The following is a 24649-nucleotide window of genomic DNA, read 5'->3' on the forward strand; positions in this document are numbered from 1 at the left end:
ATGTAGGTACCAATGACATAGGAAAATGTGGGCGAGAGGTTCTGGAAGCTAAGTTTAGGCTCTTAGGTAGAAAGCTCAACAATGGAAACCTCTAGGGTAGGTTCTCCAAAATGCTACCCATTCCACACACAGGGCTCAAGAGACAGGCAGAGCTCCAGAGTCTCAATGCGTGGATGAGGTGATGGTGCAGGGAGGAGAGTTTTAGATTTGTAAGGAACTGGGCAACATTCTGGGGAAGGGGGAGTTTATTGTGGAATGATAGGCTCCATCTTAACCAAGATGGCACAAGGCTGCTGGCATCAGCATTTAAAAAGGAGATAGAACAGCTTTTAAAGTAGAAACTGGGGGAAGGCCGTCAGTCATTCAAAAGTACTTGGTTTGGAACAAAGTATCTTTCAAAGATATCACCAAAACAGGGAAGATAGGGTATCCTGATACCGAGGTTGCAATAGAGACCATAGTAGACTAGGAGGCATATTTTCAAAGCACTTTGGGAGGCTAAGTTCCATAGGTTTCTATGGAACTTTGGGAGGCTAAGTGCTTTGAAAATAAGCCGCATCCAGGCATATTTTCAGAGCACTTAGCCTTCCAAAGTTCCATAGGTTTCTATGGAACTTTGGAAGGCTAAGTGCTTTGAAAATATGCCTGTAGGTGTCTTTAAATAAAGAGGAGACAAAAGATTGCAAATTATCACTGTCAACTGCTGAGCAAAATGTAAATAGAAACAACAAACATAATTTGAAATATCTATATGCAAATGCCAGAACCCTAAGAAATAAGATGGGAGAGTTAGAATATATTGAACTAAATGAAAAATTAGATATAATAGGCATCTCTGAGACCTGATGGAAGGAGGATAACCAGTGGGACACTGTCATACCAGGGTACAAATTATATCGTAGTGATAGGGTGGATCGAATTGGTGAAGGGGTAGCATTGTATATTAAGGAGGGCCTTGAATCAAATACATCGAAAGTTCCGTAGGACACAAAACACATCTTGGAATCCCTATGGACTGAAATTCCATATGTAAAGGGGAAAAGGATAATGATAGGAGTGTACTACTGTCCATCTGGCCAGGATGAATTGACAGATGAAGAAATGTTATCATAAATTAGTGAGCCTAACAAATTGGGGAACACAATAATAATGGGTGAGTTCAATTACTTTGATATTGACTGGGTAAATGTAACATCAGGGCATGCTAGGGAAGTACAATTCCTTGACAAAATCAAGGAGTGCTTTATGGAGCAGTTGGTATAGGGGCCAACAAGAGGAGGAAAAATTCTAGACCTAGTCCTTAATGGGGTACATGATCTGCTGCAGGAGGTAATGTGGTGCTGGAGCCGCTTGATAACAGTGATCATAATATGATCAGATTTGATACAAGCTCTGGAGCATGTACTCACAAGAAATCCAATATATTAGCATTTAACTTTCAAAAAGGAGACTATGATAAAATGAGAAGAATGGTGAAAAAAAAACCAAAGAGGAGCAGCTGTGAAGGTCAAAAATTTACATCAGGTGTGGATGCTGTTCAAAAATACCATCCTGGAAGCCCAGGCCAGTTATATTCCATGTATTAAAAAAAGGAAAAAGTAAGGCCAAGTGACAGCCGATATGGCTAATAGTGAGGTGAGGGAAGCTATTAGAGCTAAAAGAAAATTCTTTAGAAAATGGAAGAAGGATCCGATTGAAAATAATAAGAAACAGCATATAGGGAATAGCAAGTCAAATACAAAGCACTGATAAGAAAGGCAAAGATGGACTTTGAAGAAAAGATTGCGTTGCAGGGAAGAACACATAGTAAAAAGCAAGATGCCAGCAAAAGAATCAGTTGGACCACTAGATGACCGAGGGGTAAAAGGGGCACTAAGGGAAAACAAAGTCATAGCAGAGAGATTAAATGAATTCATTGCTTCTGTCTTCACCATGGAAGATTTGGGAGAGATATCGGTGTCAGAAATGGTATTCAAAGCTGAAGAGTCAGAGAAACTGAATGAAATCTCTATAAACCTGGAAGATGTAATGGCGCAATTTGACAAACTGAAAAGTAGCAAATCGCCTGGACCGGATATTATTCATCCCAGAGTATTGATAGAATTGAAAAATCAACTTGCAGAACTATTGTTAGTAATATGTAATTTATCTTTAAAATCAAACATGGTACCGGAAGATTGAAACCCTCTGATCAGTGTGTGACAACGGCTAAGAATACAAATAGAATGTTAGATATTATTAGGAAAGGAATGGAAAATAAAAATGAGGACAATATAATGCCTTTGTGTCACTCCATGGTGCGACCGCACCTTGAATACTGTGTGCAATTCTAAAGTGTGGAGGAGTAATCTAATGGTGTTACGTCTGTGCTCACCTCGCCCTCTGGTGGCCAGAACCGGTGGCTGTTGTGGACTGTCACCCGTTCCAGATTTCAGGTCAGTCCGGTCCGGATCTTCCGGGCTGCCAGACTTGCTTGCTTGGATTGAACCTACACAGCACCCATAGTTTCCTGGTGATGGTTGCAGCTGAGCTCCAGGTGCTGCTGGACTTATTAGCCATTCTGAAACCTTGCTGCTTTGCCTTTGCATTGAGTCTAAGGCCCTGGTATGTTGGTGCTTGTTGCACTTCTGCCTGAGTTTGTTTCCTTGCCCTTGTTCTTGCCTGAAGTCTTGCCTGTTCTAGTTAGTCTATGTTTAGTTTAGGGTATTGCTTGTTTACTGTATTGCTTGTTTCCCAGTCTTGTGTCTTGTTTGTAGGACTTTGTCTAGTTCTGGGTTTATCTGTGTTTGTTCCCTGCTTCAGTGGCTGCTTGCAGCTTTCAGTTCAGTCTCTTGTCTAGCTGTGTTTGTTCCCTGTTTCAGTGGCTGCTTGCAGCTTTCAGTCCTGTCCTTTAGCCTATCCTTTCCCTGCCTTGCTGTCCCTGTGCTGCCTAGCTGTTAGCCAGTCCTGCCCTGTCCAGTAAGTCCTGCCGGCCACCTGAAGCCTTAAGCTCAACTCTTGGTGGAAAGTGGCCAGGTGCAGGTGAAGCCTAACTGTTTGTCAGAGATCTGCCCTGTCTCTAGAGTGGGGTGGTTTTGTCTGCCACTGCCGCTTCTCGGCAGTGGCCCAAGGGCTCACAAACCCAGTGTCCAACTTTGAAAATGTGACAAATGGTTAGTGCAGTGAGCTGAGAACCTAGAGAACTGGGTTAAATTCCCAGCTTCTTGTGATCCTGGACAAGTCACTTAAACTTCCATTGCCCTAGGTACAAAACTTAGATTGTGAGTCCACTAGGGACAGAGAAAGTACCTGCAAATATCAAATCAAATATGTCAACCACTTTGGTTGTACCCACAGAAAGGTGGCATATAAAATCCATGACCTCTTGACTCCTTTCTGAGAAGTTCTGAGAGAAAGTGAATGATACATACCTGTAGCAGGTGTTCTCCGAGGACAGCAGGCTGATTGTTCTCACGACTGGGTGACGTCCGCGGCAGCCCCCACCAACCGGAAAAAAGCTTCGCGGGACGGTCGGCACGCAGGGCACGCCCACCGCGCATGCGCGGCCGTCTTCCCGCCCGTGCGCGACCGCTCCCGCCAGTTGAATGACTAGCAAAAGATGAAACACACAACTCCAAAGGGGAGGAGGGAGGGTAGGTGAGAACAATCAGCCTGCTGTCCTCGGAGAACACCAGCTACAGGTATGTATCATTCACTTTCTCCGAGGACAAGCAGGCTGCTTGTTCTCACGACTGGGGTATCCCTAGCTCTCAGGCTCACTCAAAACAAGAACCCAGGTCAATTGAACCTCGCAACGGCGAGGGTACAACAGAAATTGACCTACGAAGAACAACTAACTGAGAGTGCAGCCTGACCAGAATAAATTCGGGTCCTGGAGGGTGGAGTTGGATTTACACCCCAAACAGATTCTGCAGCACCGACTGCCCGAACCGACTGTCGCGTTGGGTATCCTGCTGGAGGCAGTAATGTGATGTGAATGTGTGGACAGATGACCACGTCGCAGCCTTGCAAATCTCTTCAATAGTGGCTGACTTCAAGTGGGCCACTGACGCTGCCATGGCTCTGACACTATGAGCCGTGACATGACCCTCAAGAGCCAGCCCAGCCTGGGCGTAAGTGAAGGAAATGCAATCTGCTAGCCAATTGGAGATGGTGCGTTTCCCGACAGCGACCCCTAGCCTGTTAGAGTCGAAAGAAAGAAACAATTGGGCGGACTGTCTGTGGGGCTGTGTCCGCTCCAAGTAGAAGGCCAATGCTCTCTTGCAGTCCAATGTGTGCAACTGACGTTCAGCAGGGCGGGTATGCGGCCTGGGGAAGAATGTTGGCAAGACAATTGACTGGTTAAGATGGAACTCCGACACCACCTTCGGCAGGAACTTTGGGTGGGTGCGGAGCACTACTCTGTTGTGATGAAATTTGGTATACGGAGCATGAGCTACCAGGGCTTGAAGCTCACTGACCCTACGAGCTGAAGTAACTGCCACCAAGAAAATGACCTTCCAGGTCAAGTACTTCAGATGGCAGGAATTCAGTGGCTCAAAAGGAGGTTTCATCAGCTGGGTGAGGACGACGTTGAGATCCCATGACACTGTAGGAGGCTTGATAGGGGGCTTTGACAAAAGCAAACCTCTCATGAATCGAACGACTAAAGGCTCTCCAGAGATGGCTTTACCTTCCACACGATAATGGTAAGCACTAATAGCACTAAGGTGATTCCTTACTGAGTTGGTCTTGAGGCCAGACTCTGATAAGTGCAGAAGGTATTCAAGCAGGTTCTGTGCAGGGCAAGAACGAGGTTCTAGGGCCTTGCTCTCACACCAAACGACAAACCTCCTCCACTTGAAAAAGTAACTCTTTCTAGTGGAATCCTTCCTAGAGGCAAGCAAGACACGGGAGACACCCTCAGACAAACCCAACGCAGTGAAGTCTACGCCCTCAACATCCAGGCCGTGAGAGCCAGGGACTGACGTCGTTCTGCGAAATGAGAGTCGGAAAACACTCCAATCTCCACGGTTCTTCGGAGGACAACTCCAGAAGAAGAGGGAACCAGATCTGACGGGGCCAAAAAGGCACTATCAGAATCATGGTGCCGTGGTCTTGTTTGAGCTTCAGTAAGGTCTTCCCCACCAAAGGTATGGGAGGATAAGCATACAGGAGGCCGGTCCCCCAATGGAGGAGAAAGGCATCCAACGCTAGTCTGCCGTGTGCCTGGAGTCTGGAACAGAACAGAGGCAGCTTGTGGTTGGTCTGAGAGGTGAAAAGGTCCACCGAGGGAGTGCCCCACTCTCGGAAGATCTTGCGTACCACTCTGGAATGGAGCGACCACTCGTGCGGTTGCATGACTCTGCTCAGTCTGTCGGCCAGACTGTTGTTTACGCCTGCCAGGTACGTGGCTTGGAGAAGCATGCCGAACCGGCACGCCCAACGCCACAGCCCGACGGCTTCCTGACACAGGGGGCGAGATCCGGTGCCCCCCTGCTTGTTGACGTAATACATCGCAACCTGATTGTCTGTCCGAATTTGGATAATTTGGTAGGACAGCCGATCTCTGAAAGCCTTCAGTGCGTTCCAGATCGCTCGGAGCTCCAGGAGGTTGATCTGAAGATCCTTTTCCTGGAGGGACCACAGACCCTGGGTGTGAAGCCCATCGACATGAGCTCCCCACCCCAGGCGAGATGCATCCGTCGTCAGCACTTTCGTGGGCTGCGAAATTTGGAATGGACGTCCCAGGGTCAAATTGGTCCGGATGGTCCACCAGAGCAGTGAAGTGCGGCAACTGGTGGAGAGGCGGATGACATCTTCTAGATTCCCGGTGGCTTGAAACCACTGGGAAGCTAGGGTCCATTGAGCAGATCTCATGTGAAGACGAGCCATGGGAGTCACATGAACTGTGGAGGCCATATGACCCAGAAGTCTCAACATCTGCCGAGCTGTGACCTGCTGAGACGCTCTGGTCTGCGAAGCCAGGGCCAGGAGATTGGTGGCCCTCGCTTCGGGAAGGTAGGCCTGAGCCGTCTGGGTATTCAGCAGCGCTCCTATGAATTCCAGAGACTGGGATGGCTGGAGATGGGACTTTGGGTAATTTATCACAAACCCCAGCAACTCCAGAAGTTGAATAGTGCACTGCATGGACCGGAGGGCTCCTGCCTCCGAGGTGTTCTTGACCAGCCAATCGTCGAGATATGGGAACACGTGCACTCCCAGCTTGCGTAGGTAGGCCGCTACCACCACGAGGCACTTGGTAAACACTCGTGGGGCAGAGGCGAGCCCAAAGGGCAGCACACAATACTGAAAGTGCCGTGCGCCCAGGCGGAATCTGAGATACTGTCTGTGAGCTGGCAGTATCGGTATGTGAGTATATGCGTCCTTTAAATCCAGGGAACATAGCCAATCGTTTTTCTGAATCATTGGCAGAAGGGTGCCCAAGGAAAGCATCCTGAACTTTTCTTTGACCAGGAATTTGTTCAGGCCTCTCAGGTCTAGGATGGGACGCATCCCCCCTGTTTTCTTTTCCACAAGGAAGTACCTGGAATAGAATCCCTGCCCTTCCTGCCCGGGTGGTACGGGCTCGACCGCATTGGCGCTGAGAAGGGCGGAGAGTTCCTCTGCAAGTACCTGCTTGTGATGGGAGCTGAAAGACTGAGCTCCCGGAGGACAATTTGGATGCAGGGAGGCCAAATTCAGGGCGTATCCGCACCGCACTATTTGGAGAACCCACTGGTCGGAGGTTATGAGAGGCCACCTTTGGTGAAAAAATTTTAACCTCCCTCCGACCGGCAGATCGTCCGGTACGGACACTTGTAGGGCGGCTATGTTCCCGTGGATCCAGTCAAAAGCCCGTCCCCGGCTTTTGCTGTGGAGGCGCAGGGGGCTGCTTAGGCGCACGCTGTTGACGAGAACGAGCGCGCTGGGGCTGTCCCTGTGCCTGGCGAGGCCTTCGGGCCGGCTGGTTGTACCTACGCTTCGCAAAAGAGTAAGGTGCAGCCTGCCGGGCCCGGGAAAAACGTCCACCTGTGGAGGTGGATGCTGAAGGCGCCCGGTGGGAGAGCTTGTCGAGAGCGGTTTCCCGCTGATGCAGTTGGTCCACCATCTGCTCGACCTTCTCACCAAAAATGTTATCCCCCCGGCAAGGGACGTCGGCCAGTCTCTGCTGGGTGCGGTTGTCCAGGTCAGAGGCACGCAGCCATGAGAGCCTGCGCATCACTATACCTTGGGCCGCAGCACGAGATGCCACGTCACAGGTGTCATAAATACCCCTGGACAGGAACTTTCTGCACGCCTTCAGCTGCCTGACCACCTCCTGATAAGGCCTGGACTGCTCCGGCGGGAGCTTATCGACCAGGTCCGCCAGCTGTTGCACATTGGTCCGCATGTGGATGCTCATATAGAGCAGGTATGACTGGATGCGGGTCACGAGCATGGAGGATTGGTAGGCCTTCCTCCCAAACGAGTCTAGAGTGCGAGACTCCCGCCCCGGGGGCGCCGAGGCGGTATCCCTCGAACTCCGTGCCCTCTTGAGAGCAGAATCCACGACCGCCGAGTCATGGGGCAATTTGGGCCGCATTAACTCTGGGTCAGAGTGGATCCTGTACTGGGACTCTGCTTTCTTGGGAATGGTGGGGTTAGTTAATGGTCGCACCCAGTTCCGAAGCAGTGTCTCCTTGAGGACATTGTGCAGCGGTACCGTGGAGGACTCTCTAGGTGGTGATGGATAGTCGAGGACCTCGAGCATCTCGGCCCTCGGCTCTTCCACAGAGACCACGGGAAAGGGAATGCTGATAGACATATCCCGCACAAAGGAGGCAAAGGAGAGACTCTCAGGAGGCGAGAGCTTCCTCTCCGGTGAAGGCGTGGGGTCCGAGGGAAGGCCCGTAGACTCCTCTGAGGAGAAATATCTAGGGTCCTCCTCTTCCCCCCACGAGTCCTCATCCTCGGTATCGGACATAAGCTCATGTAGCTGAGTCCTGAACCGGGCCCGGCTCGACGTCGAGGCACCAAGGTCTCGGTGTCGTCGAGCGGTGGGCTCCCGCGTCGGCAGGGACGGAGCTCCCTCCATCGACGTCGACGGGGACTCCACCTGCGTGGCGGTCGAGACCGGCACCGCAAGCGGCGGCGGTGTCGACTGCCCCGGCGCCGGGCTAGAGCTCGCCGGCGCCACAGTCATCGGCGCCGAGGGCGCAAGCACCCCCGGCGCCGGCACAGCCTGGCGCATCAGCCCTTCCAGGATCCCCGGAAGGATGGCTCTGAGGCACTCGTCCAGGCCCGCTGCCGGGAAAGGCGGTGGGGCCGGTAGGGGTGTCGGTGCCAGAGTCTGATGGGAGCCAGGAGACGACACCGAGGTGCCGGGACCCTGTTGCGTCGGCACCTCTATCACCGACGGGGATCTCTCCTCTCGATGGAGACGCTTCGGCGTCGACTCCTCTCCGATATGCATCGAGGGCGACCGGTGACGGCGCTTCTTATCCTTCTTCCGATGCCCGTCACCGGTGCCGGGAGGCATGGAGGAGGAGGATGACGATCCCCCTCGGTCTCGAGGGACCGGGTCAGACAGGGTTCGGTCCCGTGGGCCATGGGCTGAGGGAGTGACCGGGGCCGACTGCCCACGCGGCCTCTCACCTCTACCCTCACCGGCGGACCGGCGGGCCGACGGGACCTGTTCTCCTGGGGTCGATGCCATCGGTGCCGATGTCTCGGGCATCGATACCGGTACCGAAGGGCCGGGCGTCGATACCGATGCCGTCGAGGTCGACGTCGAGGGGCCGGCGCAAGTTCCAAAAATACGGTCCCGTTGAACTTGCCTCGCAACCTGAGTCCGTTTCCGGAGACCGAGACACAGGGGACACGACTTGAAATTGTGCTCCGGCCCGAGGCACTGGAGGCACCAAGCGTGGGTGTCGGTCTGCGAGATGGGCCGGCCGCACCGACCACACTTCTTAAATCCACTCGGGACCTTCGAGGACATCGACGGAAAAATCGCGTCGGCGAAATTAAAGTCGTCGATGGTGGCGGAAATCACACCTCGAAAGATGAAAACGATCGTGCGGCCACTAGGCCGCAATGCAACGTCCCCGCTGGAAGCGAGGGAAAATGGGAGCGCGTGCTCCTTTTTTTTTTTTTTTTCGAAAAGAAAAAGTGGAGCGCGCGGCAACTAAATAAAAGAAGAAATAAAAGAAGAAGTTCGCGTAAACGCGACGGTTTTCCGGGGCTGAAAAAGAGAGAGCGGCACAGGCACGACTCTCTCCAGGCGCGGAAAAAAAGGAACTGGCGGGAGCGGTCGCGCACGGGCGGGAAGACGGCCGCGCATGCGCGGTGGGCGTGCCCTGCGTGCCGACCGTCCCGCGAAGCTTTTTTCCGGTTGGTGGGGGCTGCCGCGGACGTCACCCAGTCGTGAGAACAAGCAGCCTGTTTGTCCTCGGAGAAAAGCAATAACAAATAGCCTCTAGCAGACACTGCAGGACCTAGTTTAATCTTATGGGGAAAACAAGAGAGAGAGAAAAGCAAGCATTATTAACTAGTTTCCACAGTGTACAACCCTTTTCCCATAGTTTTAAACTGAAACTTTTTCTAGAGGTAGAGACATAACAGCCAAAGAACTTTAAAAAGATAGGAGGAAGTCTCAAATCTTGTTCTAAAAGACAGTTATTTTCTGTTCTTTGGTTGCTGGAGAGGTAGCACTGCCACTGACCTGAATTAGGTGTTAATTAAGGTGTGAAAAAATAGAATATATGCAGAGGTTATTAAGGGCAATCTGATTACTTAGCTTTAAAGGATCTGTTTGAAGCAGTCCTCAGATTCAAAACTATATAAAGAGGAAAGGTCCCGCTTAACTTTTTTTCTGAGAATTTCTGAGAGAAGAGGACATTGCTCTGGTAAGTGAACATTATTTTGCTTTGTGCTTTGGGAACTAAAGGATTGGGGTTAAAAGGAGGAATTGTACACTGGTGATAGGCAGAATAAAAATATAAAAAAAGCAAACTTTATCAACTAATCTCAATACTCTTTTCCCCCTAGTTTTGAACTTTGTGCCACAGCATTAACAGCAGGCACTGCAGGACCTAGTTTAGTCTTTATCCTGCCCACCCCTAGCACAACAAGGAGTGCTCTTTTAGAGTTTTAATTACGTTTCATTACTTTCTAAGAAGAAAACACTAAATAAATCACACAATATACAATATAAACTAAAGACATTTTTATATTAGGCTAATATCCTTAACATCTTAGCAAGTTTTAAATTATTAAAAAACTCAAAAATGCTAAGATGGAGTCAGCAGTCCAGCAGGGAGAGAGTTGCTATCCAGTCTTTTGCACTGAGTGTCACATGAAACCACTGGGAAGCTAGGGTCCATTGAGCTGATCGCATGTGAAGATGGGCCATGGGAGTCACATGAACTGTGGAGGCCATGTGGCAATCTCAACATCTGCCGAGCTGTGATCTGCTGAGATGCTCGTACCCAGGAAACAAGGGACAGAAGATAGTCTGTCCTTGTCTCAGGAAGGTAGGCATGAGCAGTCTGGGAGTCTAGCAGAGCTCCTATAAATTCGAGTCTTTGTACTGGAAGAAGATGGGACTTTGGATAATTTATCACAAACCCTAGTAGCTGCAGGAGTTGAATAGTCATCTGCATGGACTGTAGAGCTCTTGCCTCTGAGGTGTTCTTTACCAGCCAATCGTCGAGATAAGGGAACACATGCACTCCCAGCCTGCGTAGAGACGCCACCACTACTGCCAGGCATTTTGTGAACACCCTGGGCGCAGAGGCGAGACCAAATGGTAGCACAGAGTACTGAAAATGCTGTGTTCCCAGACAAAATCGAAGATACTGTCTGTGAGCTGGCAGTATCAGGATGTGAGTATAAGCATCCTTTAAGTCCAGAGAGCATAGCCAATCGTTTTTCTGAATCATGGGAAGAAGGGTGCCCAGGGAAAGCATCCTGAACTTTTCTCGGACCAGATATTTGTTCAGGGCCCTTAGGACTAGGATGGGACGCATCCCCCCTGTTTTGTTTTCCACAAGGAAGTACCTGGAATAGAATCCCAGCCCTTCCTGCCCCGGTGGCACGGGCTTGACCGTAATGGTGCTGCGAAGGCCGGAGAGTTCCTCTGCAAGTACATGCTTGTGCTGGAAGCTGAAGGACTGAGCTCCTGGTGGGCAATTTGGAGGTTTGGAGATCAAATTGAGGGAGTATCCTAGCCGGACTATTTGGAGAACCCACCGGTCGGAGGTTACAAGAGGCCACCTTTGGTGAAAAAACCTTAACCTCCCTCCTACCGGTAGATCGTCCGGCACAGACACTTTTATATCGGCTATGCTCGCCTGGAGCCAGTGAAAAGCCCGTCCCTTGCTTTTGCTGGGGAGCTGCAGGGGCCTGTTGAGGCGCACGCTGTTGATGTGAACGAGCGCGCTGGGGCTTAGCCTGAGCAGGCTGTCGGGCAGGTGGATTGTACCTAAGTTTATTGTAAGCGTAGGGAGCATTCCTCCTCCCCCCATAAAAACGTCTACCTGATGAGGTAGATGCTGAAGGCGTCCGGTGGGAGAGTTTGTCGAATGTGGTGTCCCGCTGGTGGAGCTGTTCGACCCGCTCACCAAAAATGTTATCCCCCCGGCAAGGAGCATCTGCAATCCGCTGCTGGACTCTATTCTCCAGGTCAGAGGCACGCAGCCATGAGACTCTGCGCATCACTATACCTTGAGCAGCGGCCCTGGACGCAACATCAAAAGTGTCGTAAACACCCCTGGACAGGAATTTGCGACATGCCTTCAGCTGCCTGACCACCTCCTGAAAAGGCTTGGCCTGCTCTGACGGGAGCTTATAGACCAAGTCCGTCATCTGCCTCACATTGTTCCGCAAGTTGGTCCTCGTTTAGAGCTGGTAGAACTGAATCTTGGACACGAGCATAGCAGAATTGTAGGCCTTCCTCCCAAAAGAGTCCAGAGTCCTAGACTCCCACCCCGGGGACCCCGAGGCGTAATCTCTAGTACTCTTGACTTTCTTGAGAGCCAGATCCACAACTCCAGAGTCATGAGGCAATTGGGTCTTCATCAACTCTGGGTCCCCGTGGATCCGATACTGGGACTCAATCTTTTTGGGGATAGTGGGATTACTTAAGGGTTTCGTCCAGTTCGCCAACAATGTCTGCTTCAGGACATTATGAAGGGGAACAGTGGACGACTCCTTAGGTGGCGAAGGATAATCCAGGACCTCGAACATCTCAGCCTATGGCCATTCCCCAGACAAAGGACGAGAAAGACAGACTCTCAGGGGGAGAAAGCTTTCTCTCTGGCGAAGGAGTGGGATCAGAAGGAAGACCACAAGACTCCTCATCAGAGAAATATCTTGGGTCTTCCTCTGCCTCCCACGAGGCCTCACCTTCGGTATCAGACACCAGTTCACGAACTTCAGTCTGAAGCCGAGCCCGTCTCAATGCCAAGGAACTAAGTCCCCTATGGCGATGTCCTTCTCGACGTCGACGGGGAGTCAACTTGGGTGGCCGCGGACGCCGATGCCGCAAGCGGTACCAGCGTCACAGTCCTCACCACAGGCGGGGAGCCAATCGCCGCATCTCTCGACGGTACCGACGGCGCAAGCACCGGTGGTACCGGAGCAGAAGGTCACAGCAGTCCTTCCAGAATCCCCGGAAATATGGCTCGGAGGCGCTCGTCTAGAGTGTCCGTCGAGCAAGGCTGTGGGGCCGGTACCGGTGACGAGGACAGAATCTTTCTGGGGTGTGGAGGCGGTACCGGGCTGTCCGGAGAAGTGTGCATCGACACCTCCTGAATGGAGGGTGAGCAGTCCTCCCGGCGTCAATGCTTTCTGGGTGCCGATTCCCTCGGCGCCCCGGAGCTCTCGGTACCGTGACGGAAAGGTGACTGATGATGGTGCTTCTTCACCTTCGCTTGAAGCACGTCAGCGTACCGACGAGGAGGACGTGGAATCCACACGTCTCCTTGGGGCTGGGTGCGAAGAAGGGCGGTCCCGGGGGGTCTGTACCGCAGGAGCCCTAAAGGCAGGTGGAGACCCACTCGATGGCTCACTGCTACCAGCGTGGGATCTCTGGACAGACATCACCTGCGCTCCGGACATCGATGCCGACGTCGATGCCGGCGATGACCTGGGTACCGCTGGCTCCGTCGACGTCGAAGGACTGGACTGGGCTCCGAACAACAGGTTCCACTGAGCCAATCTCACCGCCTGGGTCCTCTTTGTTAGCTGAAGACACAGCGTGCAGGCGTTGGGACAATGACCAGCCCCAAACACTGAAGACACGAGATGTGCCTATCAGTGAGCGAGATTGTCCGGCTGCACCGCGTGCACTTCTTGAAGCCGCTGGCAGGCTTCGAGGACATGGGCGGATAAATCGCGCCGGCGAGGTCAAAATTTGCGATGGTGCTGAAAACAAGACACCAAAAAAGGGAAAAAACCCGCACGGGCGGCCAAAATGGCCGCTCACGACAAAGAAAGGAAACTTAAGGGGAAAAACTAAAGAAATCGAGGAAACTTTTTTTTTTTTAACGGAGAACACGAGTGAACTCGTAAACACCCCGAAACTCGGCGAAAAAGTCAAAGAACAGTGGCGAAAACGCAGTGGGAGCCTCTCTGTGACACAGAACTGCCGTAAAACCGCCATCCTGAGCTGCGGAAAAGAAGAGACTGAGGAGCACGCTCGCGCTATGGGTGGGAAGATGGTCGCGAATGCGCGGTTCGTGCATGTTCCCGCGGGGGCTAGCAAACTTTGTTGCTAGGAAGATCTTCCGATCTGGGGCTGCCGTCAGACATCACCCAATCATAAGAACAAGCAGCCTGCTTGTCCTCGGAGAAAGGGCCTAATCGTTGTTTGAACAGGATTGTCTTTGAAGTTATGAGAGACCCCAGGTTGAAGGAAGGAGAACAAACCTAAAGTACAAGGTGCTTATCTTTAGATAAGCATTGCAATTGAAAACTGCTTTTCTCCTTCTGCAAATAGTATTTTTAGTTTAACTAAGAAGTCTCAGTGATTGTTTGAATTTCTTTGTCAATAGTTGAGAGAATATTGTGTATTATACATGTTTTGCTTTTTCTTCAAACCATCTGTATCCCACCTATATCAGTCAAAGACCCTTTTTAGTTTTTACTGACCTATCAATTTCCTTGAATAAAACTGACTGTTAGCTGACCCACTGATGTACACTGTTTTTCATCTATGTAATTCTGTACTCTCCTTTTGTCAAGCAAGAAGCTCATGAGAAGAGAAATCATTGCCAGTATGATCACTCATGAAACTTCTTAATTGCTAGCAATTATACCTCTGAATAAATGAAACTTAACTGACCACTTTGTCTTGAAGTGTTAAATAGCAGCCCAAATCCACAGCATATATATGAGTATATGTGCACATATTTACGCAAATGCCAAAATTTTGCCTAAATGCTATTCTGTAAATATGCACATATCTTACATAACTAGTATTTTACAGGTAGGCATAGAGATGGGCAGAATCTGGATCGAACATAGCTCAAACATGTATATCTTATAGAATACTATAAGTTATGCACATTTCTCCAGAATTTGGGCATGAGAGTTTACACCAGTTCTGTGACTGGCATAACAACCTGCACCTATTAAAGGCACCTATGTCAACTCCTACATTAGTATTCTATAAAGGACAGCAGGTGCCCAATTTTCTGTAGAGAAAGGTGCCAGGATCTCCCGCTGAGCAGTTTCCCCTTCTAGTGGCAGCAGGACAGGGCCGTGCCAAGGGTCTATGGCGCCCCCCTGCAGAAGATCAGTTGGCGCCCCCAACCCCCCCCCCCCCCGGCGGACGAACAGTTGGCGTGCGCCCCCCCTCCCCCCCCGTGAAAATGATCGCTGCCCTCCCATCCACGCTCCTCTCTCCCCTGCCCTCCCGCTCCCATGTCCCAACTGCCCGCCCTCTTCTCCCCCCCCAAGATCCCTTTTAAATTTTCCTCCGTCCGGCAGCGAAGGCGCAGCGTCAGTGAAGGAGGCGGCGCTCCCGACGTCTCTACTAGTCTTCCCTTCGCTCAATGTCCCGCCTTCTTCTGACGTCATTTCCTTGACGTCAGAAGAAGGCGGAACACTGAGCGAAGGGAAGACTAGTAGAGACGTCGGGAGCACCGCCTCCTTCACTGACGCTGCGCCTTCATTGCCGGACGGAGGTAAATTTAAAAGGGATCTTGTTGGGGGGGAGAAGAGGGCGGGCAGTTGGGACATGGGAGCGGGAGGGCGAGGTAAGCATGGTGTGGCGGGGCGCCCCCCAGAGGACGGCGCCCTCCTGCTGTGCTTACCTTGCTTACCGTGTTGGCACGGCCCTGCAGCAGGAGATGCTGTAATAAAAGTCATCTCCTGCTGTCAAGGGACCAGTCTTGTCATAAGAGCCATGACTGGTCCCACAGCAGCAGATGATGGTGTTTTATTAAGGCATCTCCTGCTGCCACTAGAAGGGGAGGCAACTGTGGGTGTTACAGGTCACGACATCAGGGTGTGTCAGAGATGAAGCTGTCAGTGGGTATGGGTGGATCTGAGAGCAAGGCCATAGCTGGGAATAGGTGGAGTTGGTGGGGCTAGGGGCATGCCCTAAATCTCCCTCTGAAAAATTTTATCCCCTTGGCAGCTCTGCTTTGCCACTATGAATGATATCCTCCTATCAGTACCCAAATATCAAATGACCCACTTAAGCTAACACCAAAGATACAGAGCATATTTTATTTTTATTGAACTAAACATATCAAAAGTGATATTTCCACATTTCTTGTAGAAAGTGTAAATATAATATAACATAATATAAAACTGCACTTACCCTTTCTCCCTCTGGTGACAACATTGCTAAAATATCATTAGTAAACACCTTTTCATGTTCACCATCACTATCAGACCCATCAGTAGGGGACATAAGAGCAAACTCTAGCTTAACAATAGCATCAAAGCATTTTCTTAAATGAGGTTGAACAGCTTGAGGATTTCGTGTCTGAGCCAGAATTTCCAGAAGTTCATCATTAGACAAGAAGTAAAATCTGATAGAAAATATAAATATTTAAAAAATCATGATTTCATATATAGAATTTATTAGTATTCTATTTCAAATGAGACAATATTGAAAACATTCAAGGGACTATTACCATGCTTTTCTATCAAAGAAAATTATTACAGGATCTGAAGTACACTGCAGAACCTGAATACCATAGTTTTGTGAATCCTATGATAATTTTCTAGGCCATTCCATGGCTGTGAATTTTACACATTCCTGGTCACGGTAAGGTAACATAGTGATACCCCCCCCCCCCCCCCCCCCATCCCAGGGCCACCGTGTTTTAAAGGAGCTTCCAATGTAAACATGATTCTCACAAATATTATAGGAGCCAGCTCTTTGGGTACCAGTGGGTCCTGAGCACCTTCAATATTGAACAAGTTCCTTCAATGTGTAAATAAAGGGGTGTCACGGAACGCCTAGCACACACCTGGGGCTAACCCTGCAGCAACCTGGAGGGTCTGTCCCCAGCACTGCTCAGGTCCGCCTGCGCCTGCAGCTTGTGCTCTGTAGTAGCACCCTCCTCCCCACTGACTAGGTCTCACTTGCCTCTGGGTGCGTCTCCCACTTTCAAGTTATTCTCCAGTGATTTCTAGGCTACTGGGGCCACATTCTCAGGGGTCCCACAGTTCCTAGAAAACACCCACAGACCAAAACTACAAATAAGCTAATAAGGTTTATTGTGACAAAATTAGAATGGTGAACAGAATTAAAATAGATGGAAACAGGTAACTGAATAAGGATCAATATTAAAACTGTCTAAACACTTTGTCAGTATCTGAGTAGTGCCTGGGAAGCTTCAGGAAATTAACTTTTCGCTAGCCTTGAACAGGGTCTAAGGACAGAGATGTTTACCTCTGTGCTCCCATACTGAGACTAAAGATTTCTAGCAGATTCAATCAGAGCCCAAAGCATAAACACTGAGGGGCTTCTGAACAACAGCAGTGCAGATTACTTCTGCTCAGCTTAGGCAGGAAGAAGAAACTGTCACTTTACAAACAAAGGACAGATACCACCTGCTGGCCAAACAAGGGAAATGCACATCATAAAAAATAGCTATACAATTTACAAGCAGGAAAATTCCCTGTTTTGCCACAGGGGGTAATTTGTATTGTGTTTGGCACCTCCAATCATTGAGAAATGTTGATACTTATGCTCCCACGCCCTTTTAAAAGAAATCATCATTGATCCATGACCCTTTTACTGCCCCTCATGCAAGGTATCCTATTAAGCCTGTAAAAATGAGATCATTAAATGTCCTACGTAAGTGTCCCACCCCCAGTTCTGCCGCCCTGTCCCCTTTTGAAAAGTTATCTCCCTTCAACATAAGCCTCATTTATGACCTTCCTCCAGGCCTACCATCTAGACCTGGTGTCTAGTTGGAGAAAGGAGTGATCTCATTTGCTCATGCCCTGCCAGAGTTATTTTCCAAAATGCTATCAGCTGATCTTAAGTCCCTCACACATGAAGCACAATGTAGTTCTTAGGGTGAGACGGCACTATCTGCAAATTACTACAGCAGAGCAGGGGCAAGTAGGGATCATACTCGCTGTCTACTAGACGTTGTGGATTTGAAGTGTTAATATGTGTCACAACTTGAGACTCATCCACTGGAATAGTGGTGGGCTGAGTTCTATAGCCTAAGCTGCTGAAAAGCACTGACTAGGCCTGAAAATCTGATGATGGCCTTGTAGCTGAGTGCCTACAGAAGCAGGACCGCTTGGCAAGCCTTATTAGGATCTTGTCATGTCTGTGGCCGTGACCACCCTCAGCCTTACCTTCTTTCTGGGGGTCAGCAGCTCTGCTGGCTTCTGTCTGTGTTTGTCTTGTCTCTAGTCTCTGTGCTGATTGCTTCACTAGACCTCACCTGTGTGGGCTATGCCTCTCTAGGGAGCCAGAATCTAAGATGGCTGCCACCGGCTCTGTGCCAGCTTCCAAGATGGCTCCTGCTTGTCTTTCCTGTGGGCTCACTTCCTATATGTGTCAAGCCTCTCTTTCGGGTCAGTGTACTTCCTGCTTCTATCCTACTGCAGGTGACTCATCAGTGAGAGCCTTCATAAGGAAGTGCTGTGCTTGCAGTCAGTGCCTTTGCATAAGTGTTATGCTCTTAGGCCAGGTCAGGTTAGTAAGTGTCTGCTGCACTACTGCTTAGCCTCTCTCTGGGTTCCAGCCCAGTTTCTTTCTGTGTCTCTGTTGTCCTTCCGTGGGGGGTCTTCCCTGCCATTGTCTGTCTGTGGACTGTGGGTCCTTCCTGGCTTACCCTGTGTTTGGGGTGAAGCCTCTGTTCCTGGCTTACCCTGTGTTTGGGGTGAAGCCTCTGCTCCAGGCTTACCCTGTGTTGGGGTGAAACCCCTGTTCCTGGCTTACCCTGGGTTGGGGTGAAGCCTTTGTCTGGGTTTGTTCTCTGTATGCGAAGCCTCAGCCTTTGTGGGTTCCCCAGTCAGTGTGTGGAACGGCTGTGGCTTCAGACCCTTGGCCTGTTCTTCCTGGTTACACTGTTTGCTGTGCTGCCTGCCCAAGACCCTTGGCCTGTTATTCCTGGTTTGCTCTCTTTACCCTGAACCCTGCCTTGCCTAGCCTGTGTGCCTACCCTGCTTGTATATCCTGAGGGTATATCCTGAATCCTGTATCTGTCTGGCTAGTGTGTTTTCCTGGGTGATTATTCCTGTATCCTGTCTCCACCTAGCTAGAGGGTTTACCCTGTGGGTATTCCCGGATCCCTGTTCTGCCTAGTGTGTTGCTGCCCTAGTCCTTGCTCCTGCTAGCTTCTGTACGCCTTGTGTTCCTTGGTCTGTCTTCTGGGTCTTGCTAGTGGCTGTGCAGCAGCACACTGTCTGAGTCTAGTTCCGTGCCCTGTCGCCCTCGTGTATCCCAGACCCAGGGTGGGTCCTCTGGATCTTCAGTTCCTGCCTTATCCTGCAAGTCCTGCCGGCCGCCTGCACTTCAGAGCTCAACTCCGGAGGAACGGTGGCTAGGTGCAGGTGAAGCTGTTCCTGTCTCATCTGTTCTAGTTGCCTGCCTTTTACTACTCCAGTCCAGAGTTCCAGTACTGCTCTTCTGTGTTTCAGTCCCGAGGTGGTCTTGCCTGCCGCTGCCGCTCCTCGGCAGTGGCCCAAAGGCTCACGAACTCCAGTCCTGCCTCGAGGACCTGACAGAATGCTAAGGCCCTTGAGAACGCAACAGATCTAGTGTGACATTCAAATACGGTGTAAGGGCCAAGATGGAGGAATTAATGGCAAAAATAGTAAGAAGTTTGGTTCATAAGATGGAGTCTGCTTTTGTAAAGATGGCATCCTGGATCATGAGATATGAATACTATTCTCTCTATATTAGGGAAGATGTTTACAGTTCAGGAAATGGCAGTTATTAAGAAATATCAGACAGGAGGGGGAAGGTGGGCACCTGATCTGCGGTTAAGTATGATTCACATATGAAAAAAAAACTGTGTCCTCATTGAATTGAATGGCCAGCAGATGCTACTTAAGGTCTGCAAATCTAGGCGGAGTTTGGAATTTTCCCCAACTCTACCCAGAGGGCAGAACTACGGTCGGTCCACCTGAGAATCTGACTGATGAATGTGCCAGATTGAAGTTCCAATTGGTGAGAATAAAGATTATTTCTAACACTTACTCTCTTAGTCTGTGATTCCTTGACTGCCTATCTGTTTCTCTGAACACCCCTACCCAAATAGTGTTCACATAAGTAAGGTGTCTTCTACTCCTCAGTACATTATGTGGGAGAATAGATGGCCAAAAATACACATAGACACCAGAACTCAGAAAGCCGAGGTCCTGGGTCTCAGGTTTAAAATGAGCCTTCCGACACCCCCTCTTCACCTCCGTGTCAAAATGAGTCCTCTGAAACCCACCCTTCATCTCCGTGGGCATGGGTCCCCCGGAGGTCTAGAGAGGGGTAATTAAAACAGAAGTTAGGCCTTAGGTAGGTCAATAATGGGCAGGGGCCTGAACAGAGATAAACTTTTCAAACTGAAAGTTAGGCTTCTGAGGGGCATTTCATTTTTTTCAAGTGGGGTGGAAGTGTCATGGGAAAGAGGACAACAAAAAAGAACACAGACAACTAATGATTTGAATAAAGAGGGGTGGTGTAATCTTTTTACAGTGCCAGCCTGTAATAGTTGCCCTGGGAACATCAGTTCATAAGTTAGCATGCTGATACTCCCAGAGGAAAGATAATTATGGGAATAACACAACTTGCAAACATTAGTGCAAGCTGCTTTATTCTACTTCCATAATCATATGGTAATTTGGATGCATTCACATGCAACGCAACTCATTGTGTTTAATGTGCATTGCACCTGATTCATTCTGCATGAAAGCTGATACTGCTGAATAACGTGTATTACTTTAATTAAAAAAAAACTTTCTGTACCACCATACTTTTGGTGCTAGAGCTGTTTACAGTAAATCATAAATCAAAACAGCCAGAGAGTAAACAGAAAGCAGAGAACAGAAACCAGCAAGGTGGGGCAAAGGATAATGAGAAAATCTGTGTCTGCTGGTCAAATCCTATGGTATTCCTAGCCTAACAGCAGCATCAAAAGCCTGACCAAAGAAATATGTTTTTAACCCTGTCTTAAATTTAACAAAAGAATAGTTCTTTATGGAGATAAGAGGGAATGACATGGCGATAGCCACTAAGGCTTTATGTAAGCCACATTGAGCCTGCAAAAAGGTGGGAAAATATGGGATACAAATGCAACAAATAAATAAATAAATTCCAGAGGGAGGAGGTTAAAGGTAAAATGCTGAAGGTTGGGTTGACTGCAGGAGGACATGGTAGGGGAATCACCAGCAGATTCTCCTGCTGGGAGTGCAGAGATCTGAAAGGTGTGTAGGGAATGAGCATAAAAGATCATTGGGATTCTCAAATGAAGAACTTTAAACACATTAATGAGAATTTTAAATTTTTTTTGTAAGTAAAATGCTTCTGTGCAAGAATGAGAGACACAAGATCATATTTACATGCATGAACTAATTTAACATGGACAAATTGTAACTGCTTTAAAGCAGAATAGCCTAGACCAGGGGTAGGCAACTCCGGTCCTCGAGAGCCGCAGGCAGGTCAGGTTTTCAGGATATCCACATTGAATACTGTGACAAGGCTACATCCCTGATGTATAAAATGAAGCAGCAAAACCCTAAACTACATCTCCCAGAATGCATTTCCAGTCCCAGCAGTGAGAGCCCAGGGGATAGGCAAGCTGGCCTTATACCGTCTCTGACCACAAGAGGGAGGGAGAATGAAGGAGCCCAGTTCCCCTGGACCCACAATCAGTATATCATGCTGCCCACCTGTAATAGGGAGGGGTGGGGTGAGAAGCAGGAGTAGGATTGGATGGAAGAGGGGAGTTAATCAGGCTGAGCAGGGAGAAGAAACCAGAAGGGATTGGAAGCTGGAGAGCCTGGGGAGAGCAGCACCTGAAGGGTTGAAACTATATTGTTTTGGAAGTTATTCTGATTTAAACCCTGCTTAAAGAAAGAAGCCTGATTGTGGTTAAACCTGTTTGCAATGGGGAAAACTTGACTGTTTGATTATTTTGGAAGGACTATGTTGAATCTGAAGGACTTGTTTGGACTCCATCAGGGAACACAAATACCTTTTGTGTAAACTTATGTCTATGGGCCCCAGGTATGCATTGCCTTTGTAGTTCCAACATGTGTTCCCATGACACAGCTTCTGAGGTGACTTTTGTTACTCGGGTCCTGTTCAGAAGTTTGAGGCTTTCCAGGGGGGGATCAGGATAAACTGCATGTTATTCCCTGTGAAATGTCACTTGTGGCTACTGGCGATAAGAGCATTGGAATAGTGAGTCAGGCTTGGCTTCTTTTACAGCTTGGGAAGATGATGGTCAAACACCCTGTAATCATCACCACAAATCAAGCTGAGGAATTTTTAATTGGAAATGACCTCTTGCAGAGGCTGCAGCCTATTTTGGATTATGTTCAGGAAGTGGTCTGGTCATAAATTAACCGCTCAATTCCTTATGCGAGAGTTAAGCATGTGAGCACAATTGAAGGTTCCAGCATTCAGCAGATCCACACCTTTTGGAGCTCTGGTTGGATACCGCTTCTAAAAAGGATCATGAACATAGTTAAGTAATCAGAGTCAGGAAGGATTGGATGGCTGACATTATTCTTAATTCTGATAATTTGGAGATTGTTCTTGTCCAGATGGACTCACCGACTGCATAAGATCAGCCAAGGATGTACCTCAGGTAACCGCTTCTGCTTTTTCCAATCCTGTCATAACACATCCTAGCAGGTTTGCTGACCTTCACTGAGATGCACAGTCCGACTGGATGGTACCCAGTCACCTCAGGCCAATCTGTTGTTACTCAGTGGCATCTCCTTGATCAGTGAACCACCTTCCCAGAACCCTGTGATGCCTATGCAGATCCCATTTGTCAAGTGTCCTTCCACTATTGTGCAGGTACCTGGGCAAGGTGCCAAGCCTTTCATGGGGATTAGTGGCTTACCCTTGGCCTTGGGTATGAAGACTTTCATCCACCTCTTCTCTATTGTCCAAGGCCTGCAACAGCCCTTATGTTTGGGTTCGAATTGCTTCGTCAGATAGAGAGTTTCTGTGGATTTGATAAATCAAGTACTTTGGAGTAGAATGCAATGTACCCTGTGGAGTCCCAGGGCATGAGTTCCAGCCTGAAGTCTGGACAGACCAAACCTCAGGTCTCTGAAGCAATGTGTGCTGAAGATGTGTGGAGTCCGGAAGGGTTGAAGCCTTTTCTCGCAAGCTCTGCCAGAAACAAGGCCAGAGACTCCTGGACACAGTGGTATTCTTCGATTCTCTTGATGCTTTACCTTGCCTGGAGGTGACTGCTTCTTCCTTTCCCTTATTAGTCATCAGTTCTCAGCCTGAAGATGTCATTTCTGCTGGAGAACCTCTTGATTTTCTTGTAGTGGAGTCCTTTCCTGATGTTGAGGTAAGTTTGTGTCTATCATTGGCAGGCTACCTTCCTCTTGGGACATCTGCCAGGGGAGGAGGGGGAGACACCTGAATGTCTCTTTACCTCACCCAGAGGCCTCATCTCTCTTGAGCTGGTCTGACCATATGATGCAATGTGTTCTCAAGTACAATTAGAGGATGACTTCTTGCTTCTGTCTAGAAGGTTGTCTTTACCCCAGATGCCTAGAACGGTGCATTCTATTGAAACTTCTTCTCTGCAGGAGGAAATTGAAGAGCAGGTGGAAATTTCATCCAGTCAACCTTTCTATGAGTTTGCTGCCATGATGAAAGATCTGCCAGGGGAACAAGCTGATGTTTCTACTACTGATGAAAAAGAGAAGATGCAGTTGACTGAGTTCCTGTACAAGGACCTCTTTGCTATAGACTCTTATGCTTGTGGACTTACTGACCTGCATGCTACAAGTAAGTGCCAATCATACCATCATTACCATCCTGAAGAAGTATGTGTCAACTTCTGATAAGGATTGGGTTATGAAGTGCCCGTTGATCCTCATAGCCATTTGTGCCACTCCTCAATTGTTCCACAGGAGTGTTTCTTTTTGAAATAACAATAGGTAGGTAGATGTTGTTACTTATTCATGTGTTGTACAGAATTAATGATGTGAACTTATCCAATGTTACTACCGACCATGAATATCTCACTCATTTACGCCAACATTTGCAGAGTTTGTTTGCCTTTGCTCAAAAAAATTTGGCATGTAGAATTAGAGATAGAAAAGCCTACTATGAACAAGGGACTACCTCTGAGGAATACCAAATTGGTGATAAGGTATTCTATTTCACTTTTGCCCAAACCAAGGCAAAAGCAAATAAATTTCTGTACAGTTAGCATTGGTCCATTTCATATTGTGGAAAAAGCTTCATCTGTAGCATACCAAATTTGTCTTAAGAAAATTACTCAAGGTGAAGATTCCCTTAAATGGGTCCACCTCAATCAGTTGAGATAGTCACTACAGTCAATTTGCCTGATATGCACATTGTTGAAATGAACCAAACTAACCATGAAGCAGAATAGGTTCTTATTTTTTTTTGTTACATTTGTACCCTGCGCTTTCCCACTCATGGCAGGCTCAATGCGGCTTACATGGGGCAATGGAGGGTTAAGTGACTTGCCCAGAGTCACAAGGAGCTGCCTGTGCCTGAAGTGGGAATCAAACTCAGTTCCTCAGTTCCCCAGGACCAAAGTCCACCACCCTAACCACTAGGCCACTCCTAGTTGTTTTTCAGATGCAGAAACAAGTTTTGAAGATTCTGTTCCTAGTTTCCCTGTTGATTGGAGCTGTTGCCAAATTGATTGACCCTGGTCTCATACCTGGCGTGTTCTTCAAGATGTTCCTGACTTCCTGATTACCCACTTCTCGATTGTTACTCAGAAAGTCTTTCCCTTGATCCCTTCTGTTTTCCATCATCCAGTCCTGTTTGTTTGATTGCTGTTTCCAAGAATTATCTTGTTAATCTTGGATGTGTTTCGTGTACATCCTATTGACCTTGCTCTGGAACTGTGATCACTTCTCATGTTTAAAGACTCACACTATTGAACTTGCTGTTGATCGAGATGACATTAAAGTTGCTGACTGCAAACATGGTTCTTCTCCTGCTATTGCTGTTGGCGATTTTACCACCCAT

The 24649-nt window shown here is 48.8% G+C and overlaps 1 protein-coding gene across 1 annotated transcript in view; it reads right to left on the reverse strand.

The window, feature by feature from the left end:
- Positions 1-24649, reverse strand: part of DNAH6 (dynein axonemal heavy chain 6) — a 2906060-nt gene that overhangs the window by 2087915 nt on the left and 793496 nt on the right. The window contains exon 26 of the mRNA XM_030192089.1: positions 15794-16007. Within this exon, the coding sequence (XP_030047949.1) occupies positions 15794-16007 (214 nt within the window). The remainder of the gene's footprint in view (positions 1-15793; positions 16008-24649) is intronic.

The sequence above is a fragment of the Microcaecilia unicolor genome, chromosome 2 (assembly GCF_901765095.1).
Source record: "Microcaecilia unicolor chromosome 2, aMicUni1.1, whole genome shotgun sequence".
Lineage (NCBI taxonomy): Eukaryota > Metazoa > Chordata > Amphibia > Gymnophiona > Siphonopidae > Microcaecilia > Microcaecilia unicolor.